The following is a 24,692-nucleotide window of genomic DNA, read 5'->3' as shown; positions in this document are numbered from 1 at the left end:
GTTTCTTAGGTTGGTTAATGGAACCAACTAAAAGATACTTTTGTTATTTCGGATTTCTTAAACTTTGAATTTCAATGGTTCTTCACCTGTCTAGGTCTTCTACGTATATGGTAGAAACAAGAGAAGCTGTCTCTCACTGTGAAAGTAGGCTATCAGAATTTAGTGGTTTTACAAGTCTGAGGTCTGGGGGAAAAAAAAGTCTGAGTTCTGGAATTGAATTCTAGCTATAACATTTAATAGCTATGACCTTTTTTTTTTTTCTTTTTTTTTTACGCAATCTCTACGCCCAACACAGGGCTCAAATTCATGACTTTGAGATCAAGAGTCACATGCTCTACTGACTAAGCCAGCCAGGCACCCCCTCTCAGATTAGATATTAACTGGTACCTAAACTGATAAGCTTATTGTAAGCTTTGAACAGCACAGGTTCACTTTCAGGAGACTTTTTACAGTGCAGCACTATAAATGTATTTTCTCCTCCTTATGATTGTCTTAATATTTTCTTTCCTCTAGCTTACTTTATTGTAAAATTACAGTACAATACAGTACAAAAACATGTTAATCGACTGTTTTATGGTATCAGTAAGGCTTCTGGGTCGATAGTCGGCTATTAGTAGCCAAGTTTTTGGGAAGTCAAAAGTTGTATGTTAATTTTTTACTATGCAGGGGGTTTGACATCCCTAACCCTGGCACTGCTCAAGGGTCAACTGTAATTTAATACAAGTACAGTTGCTCAGGAAAAGCATTCTTTTCGTAATTTTCTGGCAATATACCAAATCCATCCGCTAACTTAATTTTATCCAGATCACTAGGCCTATTTTTGCTTGACTGTAAAAAACAAAGTCTCCAATGAGCATCTATTGTATGCTTTTTATCTGGGAAAAATGACTATAAACATTAGCCCTAAAGAGGCAAAAAATACTTCCTCCTGTATCCCAACTATATGACACACACAAGATGTTTCTTAAATCTACAAAATGTTTTATAAAATGTAAATTGTGGACCAAAGTATCATTAATCTCTCTCCTTATGTCCCTTAGAAAGTAGTACTATTTTTTAGTATATGGATTATTTCTTTTTCTTAAAAAATTTAAAAGTTGAGGGGGGGGCGCCGCCGGAGCTGCCACGTCCGGGACCGGGAGCTGCTGCCGTTGCAGCCATGGTGTCAGTGAGCTGGGGGGACCTGTGGACACCTCCCATGAGGACATGATTCACAATGCCCAGATGGATTACTATGGCACCCGCCTAGCAACCTCCTCATCAGACAGGTCTGTCAAAATCTTTGATGTGCGAAATGGAGGACAGATCCTCACTGCCGACCTCAGGGGTCATGAGGGTCCTGTGTAGCAAGTGGCCTGGGCCCACCCCATGTATGGCAACATCCTGGCATCCTGCTCCTATGACTGGAAAGTCACTGTCTGGAAGGAGGAGAATGGCAACTGGGAGAAGATGCACGAGCACAAGGACACAACTCCTCAGTAAACTCTGTGTGCTGGGCCCCCCATGACTATGGCCTAATACTGGCCTGTGGGAGCTCAGATGGGGCCATCTCCCTGCTGACATACACTGGAGAGGGCCAATGGGAAGTGAAGAAGATCAACAATGCTCACACTATTGGCTGCAATGCCATCAGCTGGGCCCCTGCTGTTGTACCTGGAAGCCTCATAGATCAGCCATCCGGGCAGAAGCCCAACTACATCAAGAAGTTTGCATCGGGCGGCTGTGACAACCTCATCAAACTGTGGGAGGAAGAGGAGGATGGCCAGTGGAAGGAGGAACAGAAGCTAGAAGCACACAGTGACTGGGTTCAAGATGTGGCCTGGGCCCCCTCCACTGGCCTGCCCACCAACACCATCGCCAGTTGCTCCCAAGGTGGTGGTGTATTCATCTGGACTTGTGATGACACCTCAGGCAATACGTGGTCACCCAAACTATTGCACAAGTTCAATGATGTTGTGTGGCATGTGAGCTGGTCCATCACAGCCAACATCCTGGCTGTCTCTGGCGGAGACAGTAAGGTGACCTGTGGAAGGAGTCCGTTGATGGGCAGTCGGTGTGCATCAGTGATGTCAACAAGCACCAGGGTTCTGTGTCTGCTTCTGTCACAGAGGGCCAGCAGAACAAGCAGTGACAAGACAAGCAAGGCCCAGCTCCCCACATGCTGACTCCAGGACTGCCCTTTCCTGGACAAACTGACCAAATAACTGGGAGGAACAGCTCCAACACGATTACTTTCCCAGAAGTAGTACAAATGCAACCAGATTGATCATCTGCCTTAACATGATTTGATATGGTTTATAATTTACTGTCCTTGCTGAAAGCATTCATGTTATGAGGCAAAAGCTACAAATGATCTTCAAATCTATTATTTTAAAATATTTTTGGCCATTTTTATGTACCTTTTGGGTTCAGGAATTATTTGGGAGGTTTTGTGTCCAAAAAAATAAATTCATATTGCTTATAAAAAAAATTTATAAGTTGAAAAGTTGCTTATGCCCTTGCTTTATCTTAATTCAAATGAGGATATATCTTGCACTTTTAAATACACAGGCTTATATGGAAACTTAGACACACTGTTTTCCCAATAGTCTACATATATAAGGTTTTACTATATTACCATTTACGATTTTAGCTCAGTATTATCTGTAAAATCAGAATAATATACCAGATGATCACCAATTCCTTAAAACACATTTAAAAAGGATTCTAAAATAATTTTCTATGATTTCTATAATCCTTTAATACCTCCCTTGTGAGGTGTGGACTCATCTTTTCAAATATTTAACAAAAAGTATGCCACAATGACCAAAATATCTTTTATTCAATGGAAAACCAGCCAACCAGTAAAGCTCCAATACCCACAAACCTTCAACTGTGGGGCTTGATTTAGACAACCTCTTCTGGCTGTGAACTGCTAATACTGCTGTTAGAGGTCCCTGATTTAAAACAGCAGCAACACATTGTATTTGTAATACTTTACAGATTTCAGAACGCTGGAATCTTAAAGAAGCCCGGTGTATTTGAAAATACAGTATGACTTTAGAGTGATAAATATAGTAGACTTTATAAGAGAATAGTAACAAAGCTAGAAAGAAGCCAATCTCCTGCTTGCCAATTTACTAAAGTTTTATTTCCTACATGATAATTAAATGCAATCCTAGTTTAGAAGATATTACCAAAAGTATTCAACTAAAAAGAGACGAAGGAAGGTCTCACCACTGTTTTGAGAATCAGCAGCTCTCTGATTACTTTCACCTCCACCCATACTTTCTTCTGTTTCTGTACCTGGATCAGTCCCATCACCACCCTATAAACAAAACATGATGACTAAGAGCAAATAAACCAAACAATTATCTTAAAACCTAATAACCAAACTAAACCACAGTAACAACAAACAAAAAATCCCAATGGCATAAAAAGCTTTAGTATTCTGAGAATACAGGCCTGTGAATATCCTTGGCAAACAGTATGTTTTCTAGCAAGTTCTTGAAGAAAGTGGATGGTCAAAATTCTAGCCAGTTACCTCAGCATCATCAGCTTCATAACCATCATTGCCATCTGCACTACCAGTGCCTTCGTTACTGTCATCACCCTCATCTCCCATCCCTGTGTCATCTTCATCATCATCATCATCTTCCTCATCTTCCTCATAATCCTGGTAGACAAATGCCCAAGTAAAAACAACGATCTAAGGTGTAGCACACATATTCTGCACTTCTTGATAGCACGTTTAAACATTTCAGTGACACACCGCTGATCAGGACATAGGAGCTGTCCCGAGAGTTGTATGGAGTTAGTTCAGTGGCAGCAAGTATCAAAACTGTGAGGCTTACTGGAATGAGTAAACAATCATCAGTTCTGTATTCTAACTGTTCATATGAGATCAGTTCAAAGATCAAAGCTCCTAGATGTCCATAAAGTGTCAGATGCCACTTTATTTATAAATTTAAAGGGTGGCATTGAAGAAAACAAATCATGAGATTATACTACACTATGAGCTTTTAAAAAACATTGATTAATTAAAGGATCTAAAATGAGTGGTTGTCAATATAGGATTAATTCCCAAAATAAAATATAGTTTCACTTAAAATATGCTTCAATTAGCAAAAAACCTCCACTATTTTTGAAAAAAATCATGAGACTATACAAGAAAAAAAAATACCCTCCTTTCTTCTTATCTCCAGAAATGACAGAGCTTATAATTAAATCCAGTCTCTTATCAATAAGATTTAAAATTAAGTTTAATTAATAAATTTAGCAAATCCTAAAGGGCTTAGCAATAAAAATAGATGGATTTTTTTCATTACTTGTTCTATGCTCAATTTCATTATAAAATGTTAATCTCAGAACTATTCAGATAAAAAAAGCAAAATAATCTATTTAAACTGACAGGGAAGCAGATGTTACTGGTTGATGAATTAGCAGTCGTAAGGATTTGAGCATTTCATCCAGCAGTTTAAAACAATGGATGATTTACCTCATGTTCTCCATCATTTTCATCATCATCCTCTTCTTCATCATCACTGTCAATCACAATGACATCATCTCCTTTGCCCTGACCATCCTGGGATGAAGTTGTTGTTTGCTGATCTGACTGAAGGGGTCCAAGGTCTATTTGTAGAGACTGAGAGGTTTCTTCACTGTCTTCCATTGGAGTATAATCTCCCTGGGTAACTCCCTTTAAGAGTAAAAAAATGAAAACTTAAAAATTTAGAATGTCAAATATACCTAAAACTATCAGTAAGATACTGTATATCTAATAAAAAAAATACTCGTGGACTAGTAGCATTTTATTTTTAAAATATGGTTTTTAAAAACAATTAGGGTGCCTGGGTAGCTCAGTCGATTGAGTGTCTTTGGCTCAAGTCATGGTCCTGGGGCCCTGGGATCGAGCCTCACGTCGGGCTCCTGCTCAGAGGGGGTCTGCTTCTCTCTCTCTGCCCCTCCCCCTACTCATGCTCTCTCTCTGAAGTAAATAAAATCTTTTTAAAAAAATTTAAAAAAAAGAATAAAATAATTAATTTGAGGCACCTGGGTGGCTCAGTTGGTTAAGCGTCCAACTCTTGATTTCGGCTCAGGTCATGATCTCAGGGCCCGGCATCAAGCCCCACCTTGGGCTCCACACTCAGCATAGAGTCAGCTTGAGATTCCTTCCCCCTCTCCCTCTGCCCCTCCCCTCACTCACATGCTCTTTCTAAAAATAAATAAATAAAGATCTTAAAAAAAAAAGAGCAGAATTAATTTGAAGCACATGCTAAAGAAAATATATCATTGGGTTTCTTTACTGTCTTCCTATAGAAGAATTATTAAAAACCTCATTGGCTAATACTCCACTAAAAAAGAAAAAAATGCGGGGCGCCTGTGTGGCTCAGTCGTTAAGTGTCTGCCTTCAGCTCAGGTCATGATCCCGGGGTCCTGGGATCGAGTCCCACATCGAGCTCTCTCCTTGGGGGGAAGCCTGCTTCTCCCTCTCCCACTCCCACTGCTTGTGTTCCTGCTCTCGCTATCTCTGTCTCTGTCAAATAAATAAATAAAATCTTAAAAAAAAAAAAGAAAAAAATGCACATATACAGATATATGTATATTCAAAACTACCAGTGTGATAGTGTAGATCAGTGTTGTTCAACAGAAACATATTGTTATCCACAATGTCAGTCACATACATGATTTTAAATTTTCTAGTAGTCATTTAAAATTAAAAAAAGGAAACAAGTGAAATCAGCTTAATGATATTAATATATACAAAATATTTCAATAAGTTATCAAACTAAGAATTACCAATCAGATATTCTACTTTTTAAAATTTGTAATAAGGGCGCCTGAGTGGCTCAGTCGTTAAGTATCTGCCTTCGGCTCAGGTCATGATCCCAGGGTCCTGGGATGGAGTCCCCACATCAGGCTCCCTCCTCGGCGGGAAGCCTGCTCTCCCTCTCCCACTCCCGCTGCTTGTGTTCCTGCTATCGCTAACTCTGTCTCTGTCAAATAAATAAATAAAATCTTAAACAAAACAAAACAAAAATAAATAAAATAAAATAAAATTTGTAATAAGTCTTTAAAGCCCAATGTATATTTTATACTCACAGCCTATCTCAATTCAGACTAGCTATATTTGAAGTGTTCAACAGCCAATGTGGTTAAAAGTGCAGTTGTAAACCAAAATCAGAAAAAAGAATATTATTATTATAATGTTAATAATATTATTATTAAAAAAGTTTACTCCCCAAACCAGAAATAGTCTAGGAAACACCCTAAACAAAATAAGCTATTACTGTCATTTTACAAAGGCACTTCTCCTCCTAAAAACTCACTATTCTAAGCCTTCAAACCACATTGAAGACATCAGAAACGAAAATAATTCTTTGTTTAATTCATCCTCACAATTCCATCTTGTTAGCTACCGAAGTAAACTAATTTAAAACTTTATTTTTGTTACTTACTCTAAGAAAATTAAATGTCTACTTTTTAGTTAAGCACGTGGCAATCTATTTTTTATATAAGCCTGAAACAATGTCTTGTGAACTCATTCATAAAGATTATATTTGCTGTAATGGAAAAAAAATGAGTAATTCATGATATAAGTAAAAATAGGCTTTCAAGTGATATGCTTATTTCAAGAAAAGCAAACACTTAAAAAGAACATCTGCTTCATCGTCAGAAAATCAGAAAAATGAACTGTTACACAGTCAGTAGATAGTGCTAAAAGTGGAATGGAAACCAAATGGTACTTCTGAGTCATAGTTTTGCCAATCTCAAGAAAAAGTTGCACAGAAGATTTTAGTATAAGTTAACCACGTCTGGCAATAATTTAGAAATTCACATATTGTTTCAAAACTGTTACTACGCTCTTCAGATATGACACTCTGAAAGATACATGAAACAGAGGTCATTTAGAGTACTATACATTCATCTTTAAGGTTTAATTTTCTGTTCTTAGTTGAGGAAAATAGAGAAAATTAAAAATTAATGCAGCTAAGAAACCAAAATTCACTTGCAATCTATGGTTGCTTTTAATTAGCTTGAGATAATTCCTTAATTTTATATAGATAATTTTAGAATAAATGATCCTGGAAATTTATTCAGACAAAAACTCTTTCAAGCTAAAGAGTATAACTGGAAACTAGACAGCCTGAGTTCAAGCCCCAGCTCCGACGCTATCAGAACTTGGGTATGCGGGGCGCCTGGGTGGCTCAGACGGATAAGCTTCTGCCTTCAGCTCAGGTCATGATCCCAGCATCCTGGGATCGAGCCCCGCATCGGGCTCCCTGCTCGGCTAGAAGCCTGCTTCTCCCTCTCCTACTCCCCCTCCTTGTGTTCCCTCTCTCTCTGTCAAATAAATTTAAAAAAAACAAAAAAACAAAAAAAAAACTTGGGTATGCTACTTTATCTATCAGTTTCTTCACCCATACAACAGGGCCGTTAAGGATTAAGTTCGTTAATAAATGCTAACTTCTTAGAACACTTGACATACATAGTAATGAATTGTGTTTATTAGCAGTAAACTATTAATTATTACATATTATGAATTCTCAATTAGTGTGGCAGAGCAGATGGAAGAAAAGTAATAATATTTTGAGCACCTAATGTGTGGCAGGTACTATCTTAGGTACAATACTAAAAATCATGTTATATTATTCCAACAGATGAGAAGACCAAGGCTTAGAGAGAATCAATGACTTTCCACAGTCACATAGCTTCTAAGTGGTATAGTCAGGAATGGAACCTAATGGTTTGTAACTTCACAGTCTACACATTTCCCCTAGTGAGGCTGCCTCTGGAGAAGCCTGACTTAAGAGTTCAGAAAATGAAAAAAATACACAAATGCATTTCCTTTCATAGGTTATTTTAATTCAATAAGAGAAGCAAGAGAGGGGAGAGAACCAGAGGACCACCAAAGGGGCACTATGGATTAACTCAAGATTCAGCCAGCACTCATACTTCCAAATAATAAACAGTGGATAATCTTTACTCATGACAACTTTCGCTTGCAAAAATCGGTGCTAAGTATGAACAAAAAAAATTTTTTTTTTTAAGATTCTGTTTATTTACTTACTAGAGAGAGACTGTGTGTGCACATGCATGCGTGGGTGAGGGGGGTGAGACACAGGGAGAGGGACAAGCCGACTCCATGCTGAGCACAGAGTCTGACGCAGGGCTCAATTCTCATGACCCTGAGGATCATGCCCTGAGCCGAAATCAAGAGTCAGTGCCAGGGGCGCCTGGGTGGCTCAGTTGGTTAAGCGACTGCCTTTGGCTCAGGTCATGATCCTGGAGTCCCGGGATCAAGTCCCACATCGGGCTCCCTGCTCAGCTTGGAGTCTGCTTCTCCCTCTGGCCCTCCTCCCTCTCATGCTCTCTCTCTCTCATTCTCTCTCTCGCAAATAAATAAAATCTTAAAAAAAAAAAGAGTCAGATGCCTAACCGACTGAGTGACCCAGGCACCCCATAGAAACATTTCTTTAACAAATTTATAAGGCAGTATACTAATTAGGAGTAAAGCAAAGCAGAAATTACAATGGTAATTCTAATATTTCATTAAATATAAAAGCATCAAGTTAAAAAGAAGTCCAAATAATGTTTCAATTTGTCAAAGCCAATTTCATTCATTAAAAGCAACAATTTGCTAGTTTAAATGTTTAAACTTACTTCTCCAATGGAATCTTGAGAATCTTGGTTGTATACTTGAGTTTCTACCTCTCCGTCAGTACTTTCTTCCGCCATAACTTCTTCCTGAATCATAACACACAAGTGTGTTAACTAGATCAATTCACTAGATGGAAGAATCACCTGCTCAGCTAGTTCTCTCAAATAAAATAAAGCTTAAATCTATAATTTTATGAAGCAGTACAATATAAATGTTCTTACATTTATGATATAATCACATTCCTCTTCAGTATAAATAAGACTTACAAACACTAATACATGCTAATTAAATTAACTGAGTAGTCTTAATGTTTCAGAGTAAAAAATTCAATACAATTTTAGCTTCAATGAAAGAAAATAAAGGAATATAGTTTTGGTTAATCTGAGAAAAAGATGGCAGACAACAGTTTACAATGTCCATGAAACTTAAACTCTTAATTCTTTGAATTAAAAAAACACCCGACTTTGAAATGGAATACAACTTAAGTTTTTATAACTGTGTTTTTTTTTTTTTTTTAAGAGAGAGAGACGGGGGTCGGGGAGAAGGGATAGAGGGAGAGGGAGAGCAGCAGATTCTGCGCTCAGCACAGAGCGCAAAGCAGGGCTCGATCTCACAACCCTGAGATCATGACCTGAGCTGAATCAAGAGTTGGATGCTTAACCGACTGAGCCACCCAGGTGCTCCGTAACTGTTTTTTACTGAAATGACAAATAATTCAATTAAAGATATACTAAGAATTAGAAAAAAATGTTGGCAACAGCAACAATACCTGAGCTGTCAGTTGAAACTTTGTAGTAAGTTCAATAAGAGTTTTTTAGGCAATGGATTCTGGCCCCAACAGGTCCATTCACCTAATCATGTTGTAATTGCAAGATTATCTTACCTCAGTTCCTACAGGGGTAACACTTTTCAACTTCTTTGGAAGAGGCATTTCCACTGTGTCATCAGAGACTTGGTCTGATGCTTCTATGGTGCTATCCTCTTCCTCTTCACGTGTCCGTTTAGGCAAAGAAGAACTTGGGGTAGCTGACACTTTGAAATTACATAATTTAAATCTTCAATCAGAGAATGATAATGAACTCAATGAGATAAAGTTAATTTTTTTTGATAAAGTTAATTTTTGAAATATTTTGGTCATTTAACTAAAGAAAGACATAGGAAACACTTAACTGAACAGTTCAACATAATTTATTCCTGCTAATACCTATAAACAATGGGCAACCTATGCTCTAAATCAATGGTCTTATGGTATCAATCTCACCTGTGGTTAATAAACCCCATCAACTTTTACAGCAATGCATTCAATTAACTGTGTAATGATATATAATTGAGAAGTTTACACAAGGCCTTCTGTAGTTATAAAACCCAGGACTCCTATGGTAACAAAATTTATACTGTATGTTTAGATTTGAAAATCCTTATATGGTCTTCTCTTACATGTCTTTTTTCTCAAGACCTGTATTAAGTTACATATAATGTTATGGGGTTGTATCACTTTTAAAATCAGTCAAAATAACTGGAGGAGAAGAAAGTTCTGAATGATAAAAACGAGTGATCTAGTAGTAAACATGAAATCAAGTGTTAGGAATCCATTTGTCTTTTCTAACATCTATTAGAAAACAAGTATGTACAAACAATACTCAAGATGTGTATTTTATATCCAAGAAACTACAAATGCACAGGTCTACTCTAACTTCATTTTAAAATTAAGCATACCAAAAAATAAAAATTAAAAAATTAAAAATAAATAAATAAATCAATAAAATCAAGCTTACCAGTGCCAAATACTGCCGTGGAAGTAGAAGGCCGCTCAACTGGCGAACTCTGTACAACTTCTACTATGTTGGGGGACAGCTCTTGATTTGCAGGCTCAATCTGAGGATGACTCTGTTGGGTGGGCTGCACAAAAGCTGTAGCCTGTGTTTGTTGCTGAACAGTTAAAATGGGTTGAGGGATAGTCGGCTGAATATTAGGACTAGTAGAACGGACAGAACCACTTGTGCTTCCAAAAACTGGAACATGTTCCACAGGCCCTTCTGACTGCAGAGCTGAAAAATAATTACAAATACTTAATATATTAAGTCTTCTATTCTTAGCAAAGCTGGATTTTCCCTCCCTACTGTGCTACTGGTAATGTTCTGTAAAGTTATTTGTGTACATCTCTTACCACTCACTAAGCAAAAACACTATGGGTAAATGTATTATGCATTTTTTTGTGATGCCTATGTGATGCTATGGTAGTCTGTAGTATGGTGGCATAATTAAATAAATACCTAAAACTCTTTCTATCTACGATTTTATTGAAATTACAACCAAATAAGATAAATGAACTGAGGAAGCTCAAAGACAAATTATAAATTTTTATTAAGCATCAGTAATAAGAAGCTACCCAGGGGAACAAAGTGGATAAAGTAATGAAAAAGACAGTTTCAGTGAAAAAGTGGTGTAGGGTTGAACCAGTGATTCAGTATGGTTTTCCAAGGTGGATTTCATATCATCTTCCTTAGCCACCAGAAGTAAAAATGTTGGCCTTAGAAAAACATGCTATATACTTATGGGTGTGTTATTTCCCTCCTCCTTCAACTTCAAAACAAAACAAAGCAGAAAGGAAGGGAATGGAAAGAGGGAGGAAATTCGCTGCATTAATGAGTATCCTAGGAGGCATACCCTTGAAAATATTAACTACCCACTTTTACTGTATGTTTGACTTTAGCTTTAGTGGAAGCCTCATTTATCCTTGAAGTTACTGTAATCTTCTCATAATAAATCTAAATAAGCAGTCAGTCCAATCAGATCTGTTACTTACCTTCCTGTGATTCTACTTGTGTAGTGGGCATCACTGTAGCTGTTGGGGTAGTAGTAGGATTTGTAACAGTTGCGGGTGTGACCATTGGGCGTATACTAGCCCTGGGTGTTGACTTATTCCCAGCCATAGCTGCAGCTGTCACTTTACTTGGAGTAGACACAACAGGAGTTGGCTTAATATTGGCTGTTGGTGGGTCTGATGTGCTAGCACTTACAGAGGGGAAAATGCAAGAATAACGATTCATAAAAAATTTATAAATATTCCTTATAAAGTACATATACTCTATCAAAAAAAAAAAAAAAAAGCACTACATAATCCTAAAAAAGAATAAAATTGGAGGTACTGCAATCCCAGATTTCAAGATATACTATAGTAATCAAAACAGTACGGTACTAGCACACAAATAGACATAAGATCAATGGAACAGAAGAGAGAGCCCAGAAATAGACCCATGATTACATGGTCAATTAATCTATAACAAAGAAGCAAGAATACACAATGGGAAGTTTCTTCAGTAAATGGTGTTGGGAAAACTAGACAGCTACATGCAAAAGAATGAAAGTGGACCACATTCTTACCATACACAAAAATAAACTCAAAATGGATTAAAGACCTAAATATGAAGACCTGGAACCAGAAAAAGCCTAGAAGAGCACAGGCGGTAATTTCTCTGACACTGGCCATAGCAACATTTTTCTAGATTATGTCTCCTGAGGCAAGGAAAACAAAAGCAAAAATAAACAATTGGGACTGCAGCAAAATAAAAAGCTTCTACACAGCAAAGGAAACAATCAACAAAACAAAAAGACGCCGTACTGAATGGAAGAAGATATTAGTAAATGATATATCTGATGAGTTAACATACAAATTATATAAAGAATTCATGCAAAAAAAACCAAAATTCACACAATTCAACACCAAAAAACCCCAAATAATCTAACTAAAAAATGGGCAGAAGACATGAAGAGACGTACAGACACATGAAAAAATGCTCAACACCACCAACCACCAGGGAAATGGAAATCAAAACCACAATGAGATATCACCACATATGATTCTGAGGGCTAGTATTAAAAAGGCAAAAAATAACAAGTGTTGGCAAGGATGTGGAGAAAAGGGAGTCTTGTGCACTGTTGGTGGGAATGTAAATTCATGCAGCCACTCTGGAAAATAGTATGGAGGGTCCTTAAAAAATTAAAAATAGAATTAACATATGATCCAGTAATTCCACTACTGGGTATTTACACAAAAAATATGAAAACACTAATTTGAAAGGATATATGCACCCTTGTATTTACTGCAGCATTACTGACATTAGCCAAACGATGGAAGCAGCCCAAGTGTCCATCAATAGATGAATGGATAAAGAAAATATGGTATATATACACAATGGAATATTACTCAGCCATAAAAAGACTGAAATCTTACCATTTGCAACAACATGGATGGATTTAGAGGGTAAGGGAAATAAGTCAGAGAAAAATAAATACCATATGATTTCACTCGTGTGTGGAATTCAAGGAACAAAACAGAAAAAAAGAGACAAAAAACAGACTCTAAAATATAGAGAACTGGTGGTTACCACAGGGGAGGTGGGGGGGGGGGGATGGATGAAATAGCTGAAGGAGATTAAGAGTACACTAATTGTGCCTTTCTGCCTGTGGATGCCGCTGAGTAAGCGTCGTTAAAGTCTCCCCTCCCACTGCCATCATGTCTAAGTCAGAGTCTCCCAAAGAGCCTAAACAGCTGCGGAAGCTCTTCATTGGAAGTTTGAGCTTTGAAACAACCGACGAGCGTCTGAGGAGCCATTTTGAGCAATGGTGAACGCTTACGGACTGTGTGGTAATGAGAGATCCAAACACCAGAGATCCAGATCCAGAGGCTTTGGGTTTGTCACGTATGCCACTGTGGAGGAGGTAGATGCAGCCATGAATGCAAGGCCACACAAGGTGGATGGAAGAGTTGTGGAACCAAAGAGGGCTGTCTCAAGAGAAGATTCTCAAAGACCTGGTGCCCACTAACTGTGAAAAAGATTTTTGTTGGTGTGCATTAAAGAAGACATTGAAGAACATCATCTAAGAGATTATTTTGAACAGTATGGGAAAACTGAAGTGATCGAGATCATGGCTGACCGAGGCAGTGACAAAAAGAGAGGTTTTGCTTTTGCAACATTTGATGACCATGATTCTGTAGAAGAGACCGTCATTCAAAAATACCATACTGTGAATGGCCACAACTGTGAAGTAAGGAAAGCCCTATCTAAGCAAGAGATGGCTAGTGCTTCATCCAGCCAAAGAGGTTGAAGTTGTTCTGGAAACTTTGGTGGTGGTCGTGGAGGTGGTTTTGGTGGGAATGACAACTTTGGTTGTGGAGGGAACTTCAGTGGTCGAGGTGCCTTTGGTGGCAGTCGAGGTGGTGGTGGATATGGTGGATTTCGTAATGATGGGAGCAACTTTGGAGGTGGTGGAAGCTATGATTCTGGCAATTACAACAATCAATCCTCAAATTTTGGACCCATGAAAGGAGGAAATTTTAGAGGCAGAAGCTCTGGCCCCCATGGTGGTGGACGCCAATACTTGGCCAAACCACAAAACCAAGGTGGCTATGGTGGTTCCAGCAGCAGCAGTAGCTAGGGCAGTGGCAGAAGGTTTTAATTACTGCCGGGAAACAAGGCTTAGCAGGAGAGGAGAGCCAGAGAAGTGACAGGGAAGCTATAGGTTACAACAGATTTGTGAACTCAGCCAAGCACAGTGGTGGCAGGACCTAGCTGCTACAAAGAAGACATGTTTTAGACAATACTCATGTGTATGGGCAAGAAACTCGAGAACTGTATTTGTGACTAATTGTGTAACAGGTTATTTTAGTGTCTATTCTGTGGAAAGTGTAAAACATTCCAACAAAGTGTTTTAATGTAGATTTTTTTTTTTTTTGCACCCATGCTGTTGATTGCTCAATGTAATAGTTTGATCATGACGCTGAATAAATGTCTTTAAAAAAAAAAAAAGGGTACACTAACTGTGATGAGCAACTAAGTAACATACAGTATCACTGAATCACTATATTGTATACCTAAAACATTTTAATATGACGCTGTATTTTAATTATATTGGAATTAAAAAAATAAATAAAAAACCCAAAAAACAGTGAGTTGTACTCTTTAAGTAGGTGAATTGTGGGGGTTATTAATATATCTCAATAAAACTTAAAAATGCACTACAGGTTTCTTCAATAAGTGTTCAGCAAGTATGATCGACTTATGAACTCAGACCCTATTAGTTCTATTTTTCCAAATGCTGCTTTGGGCACTTTAGACAGAGTAAAAAAAAATTATACAGTTCTATATTTTTTGTTCACTAAATATTTTAAAACTCTTATTGAAGAAGTTTTGAATTTAAGCATTAAAAACTACGTAAGAAATGCTCTGTAATGGTGCTTCCTGACAATGTTAAATGTATTCAACTGTTGATGACTAAACTCAAGTCTTAGCCTAGCCTCTTAAATTTGTTATCACATAATATCACAGAGAAAATCAGTAGCCTCTTAGAAGTCGAAAAGATGAAAGATACCTTGTTCTTTGTCACAAAACTCTACCTGATAGGACTGAAAGTATGCTAGAAACAAGAGTTCTGGAAAAAAGGGTTGGCAACTACATGGTGCAGCTTTGCACAGATAAACAGTTCTTTAGTACATATTTTTATAATATAGATTTGTTTTCTCCCCAAAGATCACTAACTCTTGCCTGACTTTAAAAGAAAAAATAGATTAACAAACTGTAAAAGAACTAAAACTCACATTCCTCTTTCACCAGAAGCTGGAGTTGTTTTCAATGTGATCTGTCTCTGCTGTTCTGGGACCTATAAAAGGAAAACTGTGGATTATTTTGCCTGCCCTACAAGAGTTCACTAAAAAATGCCATCAAAATATTTTACTTTTATTAATTTTCTCTGTATACTTTGTTTAGCCAAAATTCACTGACGAAGGCTTCTAAGTCACCAGATACCTTCAAGTAATATGTACAAGGACAGAATGATTTGTTATTTACAGAGAATTAGCTAACCACCTTATTAGCAGGTTCTTGAGGCTCATCTCTCTGCTCAAGGTGTCTCTCTTGATGCTCTCGGAGTTCCCTTTCCAAGCGACTAATTCGACCTTCATACTGGGATTTAAGAGCAGTCATTCGAACATCCAATTCATCTTTCTGCTGATCTAAGGCTCCATTCCTTTGTTTAAGCTCCTCATTTTCTTTAGTTAGCTGATCTTTTACACCTAAAGAAGTAACCATGTGATTCTATTAATATTATAATCAAACACTGGAAGTAAAGAACATTTGTGCATTTCAATAGGTACACTAAGGTCGTTATCAGATTCTATTCCTGAGCTTTAACATCTACAATTAATTCTGATACACAATATATCTGAATAAGCAAAATTCTAAATATATCTGTATTACTCCAATATAAAATGTACTTACTGCAACATAAAAATATGTAACTTTCTCTAAGATCTCATAAAGGATATCCATAAAATGCAGTCCGAAGTCCTTTTACATGGCCTTTAGTATTTCAACGTATTATTAAAATACAAAGATATTATAAATTGCCAAAATTGCCAAATTTTCATTCCATATAATCTAAAGCACATACTAAAAAATAATTAGGTAAATTTTTTTTAAATGAAATAATTGCTAAAACACTTATTACAGATCATTAAAAATTGCTTACAATAAAACTTAGCTGATCGGACATTTTATTTACCCACTCACTAAGCAGAACAGCAAGCAAGGTGCAGTAAGGTCCAGAACATTGCAGCTCTGGGCCCTTAACAAACTGGGCATGATATTCTCCCTGAAGGGCTCGAGGGCCCCTCAGAGAATTGAGGCAAATAAAAATCACTGGGCTGGTAATATCCAATGATATATGTAGGAGTTTACAGAAGACCTCTGAACAACACACTGTGGACCCAAAGGATCACCAACAGAAGGTACTAATAGTTACCCAACAAAGCAGGACAGCAGTACTTCCTATTACTAGCCAACAATTAGGAAAGACTTCATAAATAGGTGAGGGACATCCTCATCATTTGAAAATTCAAATTGCTTTAATTTTGTGTCTAATTAAATAAGACTTATATATATATTTTAAGTAAGGTCCATGCCCAGTGTGGAGCCCAATGCAGGGCTCGAACTCACAATTGAGAGATCAAGAGTTGAGCCGAGATCAAGAGTCACTCAACCAACCGAGCCACCCAGGCATCCCACCCTAATATTTAAAACACACACACAGAAATCACTTTATAGTATTTACTTATTTCTTTCCCATTTAATTTTAAGCCTGCATCAAATGGCCAACTTTCACTATCAAAGTTCAAACTTTAGCATATACAGAAATTTACCAGCTAAATGTGCTATCTTTGACTTTGCTGCTACTATGGCCTTTCTTGTTTTTTCTTCCTTTTCAGTTATCTGCTGTCGGAGCTGCTCCTCTTGTGTGGTTCTATCTTGAAGATCCTGACGAAGTCGTGAAAGCTCAGATTGAAGCTGCACAGTTTGTTCCTGTAGATTTCTGGCTTCTGCCTCTTTTTCAGATAATGTCTTTTAAAGAAAAGCAAAGTATTCACCATGTAATTCAATCAAATCAATATAAACTGTATGTTAGACAGAATTAAAATGTAACTTATTAATCTGCTTATTTAGATTAAATGGAAGTATAAATGTAAAATGGTGGTCAAACCACCATTAAAGTGGATACTTGATGATTGGATACTATTTCTATACATGAGCCATTCATGTATAAAGGATAAATATACATAAAAAAGATTATATATTTCCATATGACAACAGAAAGAGTTAGTGTTTAACATATACTTCTTCAAGTATTTAACAAGCAAGGAATTAGGGACATACATTCCTCACTACTCTCACACTTATACCTTCTGCAGATTTTCTACTTGATTCTCTAGTGATTTTGCCTTTGTTTCAGCTTGATTGAGAGTTTCTTTGAGCTCCTGCATTTCCTGGACTGAGACATGCTGTTCCTGGTGGTCTCCAGAAGACTGAGCGGAGGTCTCCATGACCTAAGATGACAAAGCAGTAATAATAAATACTTTCACATTTATACTTAGTAATTCCACGTCTAAAAGTTCATCTAAGGAAATAATTACAACTATGCAAAGAAATTTATCTTAAAGGGTATTCATAAATCAATTTTCTATGAAGTAACTCTACTGCCTGAAGGTAAGGTATTAGTTAAATAAGTTAGGGTTTTCCATACAACTGGATATCAATCATCTAATCAAAATGATGCTGCATTGTAGATGGATGTTTGACATGGTAATTATTTTCACAGTAATGAGTAAGGTGAAAAAGCAGGATACAAAAATACACAAATGATGTTATTTCTTTGGAAAAACACATTACACATATGTTAAGAAAAGCATACTATTAGTACTAATGAAGTGCTAATAGCAGTCAACACCAAGGGGTAAGAATTTTGGATTTTTAAAATATATTTTCTAATCTAACACGTGCTAAATATGTAAAATTAAGTCAACATACAAGCTTTTTACTTTTGAGAATTAATTCAGATTCAAAATGTAGTCACAACTAAAAAATTCTTTTTGATAGGTGGTTAACGTACACTATTGATGTAACACTATAAATAAAGCCTGATTATAAAGAACTATCATTTTTTGATATACACAATTTTAATCAGCAGTGAGTTCCAAGAACAGGTTTGAAAAGGGACCATATCTAAGACTGGAAAACTGAACTAAAAATACCTAGCATTTACTAAAATTTCTTTACGAACTTAGACTGTAATTTGAGGCATATTAAAGAGCAAATCTTTTTTTTTTTTTTAATATTTTATTTATTTATTTGACAGAGAGACAGTGAGAGAGGGAACACAAGCAGGGGGAGTGGGAGAGGGAGAAGCAGGCTTCCTGCGGAGCAGGGAGCCCGATGTGGGGCTCGATCCCAGGACCCTGGGACCATGACCTGAGCCCAAGGTAGACGCTTAATGACTGAGCCACCCAGGCGCCCTAAAGAGCAAATCTTAAAACCAAATAAAGATATCAATATAAGCTTACACTTATGTTCACAACTTAAAGACCAATAATAAAAATTATAAAGAAATAAGACTTTGAGGAATCATTATATATGTATATAAATATGTATATAAACATGTTTATGTATATAAAAAAATTGTGTATGCCAAAAAATTACATATATATACACACACATATATATAGAGAGAGAGAAAATTACTTCAAAATACCTTATCCTGTTGTGCTTTAAGTTCTTCATATTGAGTCTTGTATCTACGCCCAATCTTCTTGACTTGGGTAATAGTTTTGACTTTTTCTTGGATATCAATTATTTTGGCATCTAAGTCTTTTTGAATGGTTTCCTTTTCATTTCTTACTTTATTTAAGTCTTCCTTTAGACTCTGGATTAAGTTCTGGTTGTTGGTCAAAGATGCATTTGATCTAAACAAACAAACAAAAAAAATGGGGTAAAGGAGAAAGATAAATGAGACTTTTTTCAAATTTTAAAATCCTTTAATTTACATTACTGTATGCTTTAGTATGTTCGGTATTTTTTTTTAATTTTTTATTTATCATTTTTTAAAGATTTTATTTATTTGACAGAGAGAGACACAGCGAGAGAGGGAACACAAGCAGGGGGAGTGGGAGAGGGAGAAGCAGGCTTCCCGCCGAGCAGGGAGCCCAATGTGGGGCTCGATCCCAGGACCCCGGGACCGTGACCTGAGCTGAAGGCAGACGCTTAACGACTGAGCCACCCAGGCGCCCCTTTGTTTGGTATTTTGAAATCCTAAAACACACACTCCAAAAGATAATTCCTTAAATTATGAATCTGTGGTCCTTTAGACTTTATTTGCTTATTATAAAGGCATACATGCCCATTTTAGAGATGAGAAAACCTGAGCTACCAGTGGCTAAGTGACATGCACTTTACATAGTAATCAAATCTTAGTAACACAGATTTTAATCTACTTCTGCCTGATATCAAAATCTACACTCTTTCTATCATACTGGGTGTTGAGTAAGTAAGTTAGGCTTTGTAGTCCACATGTAGTCTTTTTCACATGTTCTTCCTTTTTGCAATGTTCTTCCTTTTACAATTTAAAAATGTGAAAATCTTTCTTAGTTTACAGGCTGTGCAAAAAGAGGCATGTAGGTTATAGTCTGCCAACCCCTGTATTTTATCATAAACTGAATTTGAGGTCAGATGACCTGAATTAAGAGTATGGGTTTAACATCTACTAACTGTGACCCTGGGTACCTTTCTGAATCTTAGTTTCCTCATCTTTGAAATTCGGTATTAATCTGTCCTACTCAAAATGCCAGACTGTTATAAAAAAAAAGAGAATATAGATGAGAAAAATCTGTAAGCTGTCAAACTTTATAGAAGTAGGGACGGACATAAACAAATGACATAAAAACTTTAAGAAGGTAAATCAGAAACATTAATTTTAATATTAAATGTCTTAACTTTATTTTTTAAAGCAAGCAGACTCCTGGCTGAGTGTGGAGCCCGATGCAGGGTTCAATCTCATGACCCTGGGACCATGACCCCGAGATCATGACCTGAGCTGAAATCAAGAGTCAGATGCTTAACCAACTGAGCCATCCAGGCACCCCTAAATTTCTTAACTCTCAAAGGGTAATAGTTCACTATAAGTTTATTTAAAGAAATTCCTTTTTTTTTTTTAAAGATTATATTTATTTATTTGAGAGAGAAAGAGAGAGAGCAGGGAGGAGGGGCAGAGGGGAAGCAGACTCCCAGCTGAGTAGGTGAGTAGGGAGCCTGATGAGGGCCTTGATCCCAGGACCCCGAGATCATGACCTGAGCCAAAGGCAGACACTTACCTGACTGAGCCACCCAGACGCCCCCATTTAAAAAAATTTCTAATTTAAAAACTTCTGTTATTACACACTTTCAAAATACTCATAAATATACATTAACCAAAAGAAGAGAAACCTACTTGCAAAAGTTATTTTGACTTAGAAACAGTTTAAAACCAAAGGTATAGATTTTTAAAAAGTAATAATCATATATAAAGGCATAAAATTAAATTGGGAAAGCCACATGTAAGGGCTCCAGCATGTTTCTTTCTTTCTAAACTCAGGAAGCACTCCTTGGAGAGTCAATATATTAAGAGTAGAAATAAACTTGCTTAAGAATTCATATACTAATATACAATTTAAGGCTTCTTTCCATTTACCTTGCAATTTCAGCTTTAAGCCTCCCAATTTCTTCAGTCAACTGTTGAATTCGCTTAGTATGAACTTCCTTTTCAGAAAGGAGCTTCCGATATTCTTCTGTATCTGGATCTTTCTGTTGACTTACTAGATGCTAGAGTAGCAAAAATGCATAATATGGTTTTACAGGTTTTATGAAACTAATGTGCTATAAAACTAATGTGCTAATAAAACAACACCATTATCTAATTACGTTTACATAAAATGTCTTATATACGTGGTGATCAAGCACCAAACTACAAAATAAGATTAAAGCTTTGGTTTGTTTAGCTAAAAACCCTAGCCAAAATGGAAAAGGGAAATAAAGTAAATGTCATTATGCAGTATTCTTCCACAACTGCAAACAAATATTTCAAAATAGTTACAAAGGAGCCAAATAAAAGAATCCAAAGAAATTATAAGCTTTTAATATTAAATATCTACTTTCACTAAAGTGACATTTATAAGGAAAAAAATGTCTATAAATCATTACAATCGAAACAAAAATATGAAGATAATCCTAAATGTAACTGAGTTCCATTAGCCAGGGAAAAGAGCAGCAAAATTTAAGAAATATATCTAGATTTGGGAAGATCACCCTGTTTTCTTGATTTTTCAGATTGCTTGTGTGACAAAAATAGGAATAAATGGCCTCTAAAATTCAACAACCCTATACAGATAATAACAGTTACCATTCTAGACCATTTCCTAGGTGCCAGGTGACTGCTTTACATTTATTAAATTTTTTTGTAAAATGAAAAGTGGCATTATGTCTTTATTTTTACAAATGAGAAAAATAGGTTCAGAAAGATTAAGGAGCTCTCACAAATCATGTAACTAATATCTGGCAAAGCAGATTTCCAAGCTTTTGTTTCAATCTAGAGCTGGAGTTTCTAACCATGTTAAATGGTTTTGTCTCCCCAAAGTTTCCAGTGAACAAGTCTTTTTAAAGTGCTTCAACAGACTAGACAAATCCATTTTACTATGCACAAAAATATTTTAGAAATAAAGGAAAAGCACAAATTTGGAATTTAAGGAAGTTAGCCATTTCTTAAAAAAATCGAGTATTTTTATCTTCTTAAATGTTGCCCTATTATTTAATAATCAATGTTTCCACGTTTAATTGCATTTACCTGGTTCCGTGCTTTCCAACGTTTGACATCTTCTTCTAGTAACTTCTTCTCTGCTTGCAACATACCGCTTTTCTCACTCAGCTCAGCATTTGCTTCTTGTAAGGGTAAAATATCTAACTCCAGTTTCCTTACCTGAAAATAGTGTCAGTATTTTTTTAACATCTGATGTGAAAACTCTATTATTAAAAATGACTCTATTCTTGATTAGTAAGTTCCAAACCTTTGCTTGCATCTGCTGTAGATCCTGTTCCAGCCTCTCTTTCTCTTCTCTTAGCATCTTATTGGTCTCCATCACTACATTCATTGTTTCAGTTTTCTTCATCAGTTCTTCATGCTGGGCCATTGTTTTTGCAGTTACCTAAAGATTTCAAACACATGTGTACACCAACATCCAACATTAGGTGAAGACCTATCTTTTCCTACCAGTCCTAATCTTCCTTACAAAAAGTAAAAAAGATTTGAATGTCAGCTTTTAAAATGGAAATTTTTGGAAGTTTTACATGTTTCTTTTTCTACGATGCAAGCTAACTACAAAGAGTTTAAACAAATCCAAGAAATTACAGAGATGAAAGTGAAAAGATACTACAAATCCCACCAATAAATAATCAGTACTAACACTGGGTAAAAACATTAATCCAGATCTCTATTAAACTTTATCTATTCTTTTTCTTGGTATACTGAATTTATTAATAGTTTTAAAATGATGTGATTTTGTCCTCAGTCCCCTCCCCCTTGTTCAGGAATTCTTCATTCATTCAGTTGTTTCATCACTTCGGTTGTGAGCAATTTTACTGAGTATTTGTTCAATTGTGAGGAACTTCTTTTCTGTTCTCACTGGGTATAATTATCCATCGTTTACACATTACTTTATTCCCTCACCATTTTTAAAGCTATGGCTCAGGCCAAAGGACAAAGTTACAGCAATGAATCAAAAAGAGAAACCACAGGCCCTCCTCACCATTCGACTGAAGCAGTCTTCATTTTCCATAATAGTAAATTTTCTAGATACGTCTTGTAGACCTCAAAGTACTAGAAAGGAAGTTCCAATTCAAAGGCAATTTAACTTAAAATACTGTAAATGATATTAATTTTTTGTCCATTTGAAATATATGCTATGCTGTAACAAATCATCCTGTCAAGTGTAACCACTGTCCACAAAGCCGAATTTCTGGGATCAGGAAAGTGTATTTAAATTGAGTCCCATCATAACCAGTGGGGCACATCTAACTCAACTGTGAAAAGACACATCGCACAATCACCCTGCTGCTGATTATGCGGCCTAGGGTCTCTGCCTTGTCCCCTCTTCCTTCCCTTGCTTCCCTGCCTCTCTCTCTCCCTACAACAGCCTTCCAGCTTGGGGTGGCTTGCTAGGGTAGGTGTGAAGGTTTCAGGTCACAGACTGTGGGACTACTGCTGGGTGTGTGTGCGTGATTTCTTTTTTTAGGTCTTAAATAATGCCCTCCCCCACAAAGCCACTGTCCTTTCTTCACTTTCTACTACCACCCTTGGCCAAAGCACAGATTGTAAACCCCTCTGAAATTAGCCTTTGGTGAGGAATTCAGGGCTTTGCCTGTATCTTCTCCCCCCACCTTGATCGAGGGGTGTTGCTTTTTCCTTCCTCCTCCTCAAGTGCCTTTGTGTGTCATCACTACTCAACACTTTCCATGACACTTCCTTGCTTTGGCCAGAAGCCATCAGGTAAGGTTGGAAAGTCTGACTTCCCTTGTTTAGTTTTGGAACCACATTTACTCCCTCTCCACCGGCCTGGGAATGAATACTGGGTCCTCAGCCCTGCCACCCTCTGCTGTCATCGTCAGCTGATGCAGTTCTTTAGCTCAAGTTTTGATAAAGTGAAGAAACTGTCACCAGGGGTACTCAGACCTGCCAACTCTCAAAGTTCTTGGTGGTTAAACTTGGAGAAAGGCCACAGAAGAACCCTGTAAGCACACATGTGCCCTCTGAATGAACCGTTTTCTTTTCCTGTAATTGCTTTTGCTTTTAAAAATTGAAGTTTTTAACAGAGTCAGAGTTCTCATTTGGTCATCCTTGTAATCCATTTGACTCTAGTTTGGAATCTGACAACTAGAACAAAAAGAACCTTGAGTTCGATGCATACTTTGGTTTTGGTGCTGCTGCTTCTCATGGTCCTCAGCAGGGATTAAGAAAGAACTCAGTGATTACAGCACATCCCTAAAATTGGTGGGCCTGATTTTCTGGCAAACTGCTGCTTTTTTCCATTTTTCTGTTCAGGACAAGTAAATGCCGAGATGAGGATGCATACTGAAATAAAAGCGATTCACTGTATTCTAAGGTTTTTTTTTTTCTTTTTAATTTAATGTTTTGTTTTTTTTTAAAGATTCTACCCATTTATTTGAGAGAGAGAGCATGAGAGGGGGGAGGGTCAGACAGAGAGGCAGACTCCCTGCTGAGCAGGGAGCCCAATGCGGGACTCAATGCCGGGACTCCAGGATCATGACCTGAGCCGAAGGCAGTCGCCCAACCAACTGAGCCACCCAGGCGCCCTAATTTAATGTTTATTAAGACCACCTTTTAAAGCAGCAACTATCAAGTCTGAAAAGCAATCGATGTTTCCATTAATCTTTTTCTGGGGGGAAACCTTAGTTCTAAGGATTTAACATCCTGTAAGTAAAGCTGAACATAACAGAATTGCATAAGCAGCCTTTTTATTGACAGACTACTGCCTACTTTTAATGTAATAAAAAAAAAAGTATGTGTTAAAAAAAAAGTTATGGCTCAGCATTGCCAACCTACACTGTTCATGCTTAGGTATTATTTTTTTTTCAAAGATTTTTAGAGAGAAAGAGCATGCATGTGCAAGTGGTGGGAAAGG

General features: G+C 36.9%; 2 protein-coding genes and 1 pseudogene across 5 annotated transcripts in view; 2 read left to right on the top strand and 1 right to left on the bottom strand.

The window, feature by feature from the left end:
* Positions 1-24,692, bottom strand: part of TPR (translocated promoter region, nuclear basket protein) — a 67,305-nt gene that overhangs the window by 10,889 nt on the left and 31,724 nt on the right. For 3 of the 4 annotated variants that reach the window (XM_031025494.2, XM_006730920.3, XM_081824703.1), the window contains exons 28-42: positions 22,062-22,199; positions 21,842-21,973; positions 20,693-20,823; positions 18,722-18,932; positions 17,376-17,519; positions 16,839-17,037; positions 15,508-15,713; positions 15,240-15,301; positions 11,448-11,656; positions 10,417-10,689; positions 9,525-9,673; positions 8,644-8,727; positions 4,478-4,678; positions 3,524-3,655; positions 3,217-3,307 (exon numbers count right to left, since the gene is read on the bottom strand). In XM_031025494.2, the coding sequence (XP_030881354.2) occupies positions 3,217-3,307; positions 3,524-3,655; positions 4,478-4,678; positions 8,644-8,727; positions 9,525-9,673; positions 10,417-10,689; positions 11,448-11,656; positions 15,240-15,301; positions 15,508-15,713; positions 16,839-17,037; positions 17,376-17,519; positions 18,722-18,932; positions 20,693-20,823; positions 21,842-21,973; positions 22,062-22,199 (2,362 nt within the window). The remainder of the gene's footprint in view (positions 1-3,216; positions 3,308-3,523; positions 3,656-4,477; positions 4,679-8,643; positions 8,728-9,524; positions 9,674-10,416; positions 10,690-11,447; positions 11,657-15,239; positions 15,302-15,507; positions 15,714-16,838; positions 17,038-17,375; positions 17,520-18,721; positions 18,933-20,692; positions 20,824-21,841; positions 21,974-22,061; positions 22,200-24,692) is intronic. The other variant, XM_081824704.1, reaches the window with a different exon arrangement.
* LOC102749925 (protein SEC13 homolog) lies at positions 1,108-2,245 on the top strand. The gene is given in 3 exon segments (XM_031025510.2): positions 1,108-1,459; positions 1,462-2,022; positions 2,025-2,245. Coding segments are annotated over 3 exon segments (921 nt in total). The 5' UTR covers positions 1,108-1,206; the 3' UTR covers positions 2,132-2,245.
* On the top strand, positions 13,158-14,295 carry LOC102750222 (heterogeneous nuclear ribonucleoprotein A1-like 3 pseudogene; annotated as a pseudogene).

Source organism: Leptonychotes weddellii, chromosome 6, assembly GCF_054177405.1.
Source record: "Leptonychotes weddellii isolate Sample4059 chromosome 6, ASM5417740v2, whole genome shotgun sequence".
Lineage (NCBI taxonomy): Eukaryota > Metazoa > Chordata > Mammalia > Carnivora > Phocidae > Leptonychotes > Leptonychotes weddellii.
The sequence above is the reverse complement of the archived record's forward strand: the minus strand, read 5'-3'. Positions and strand labels throughout refer to the sequence as shown.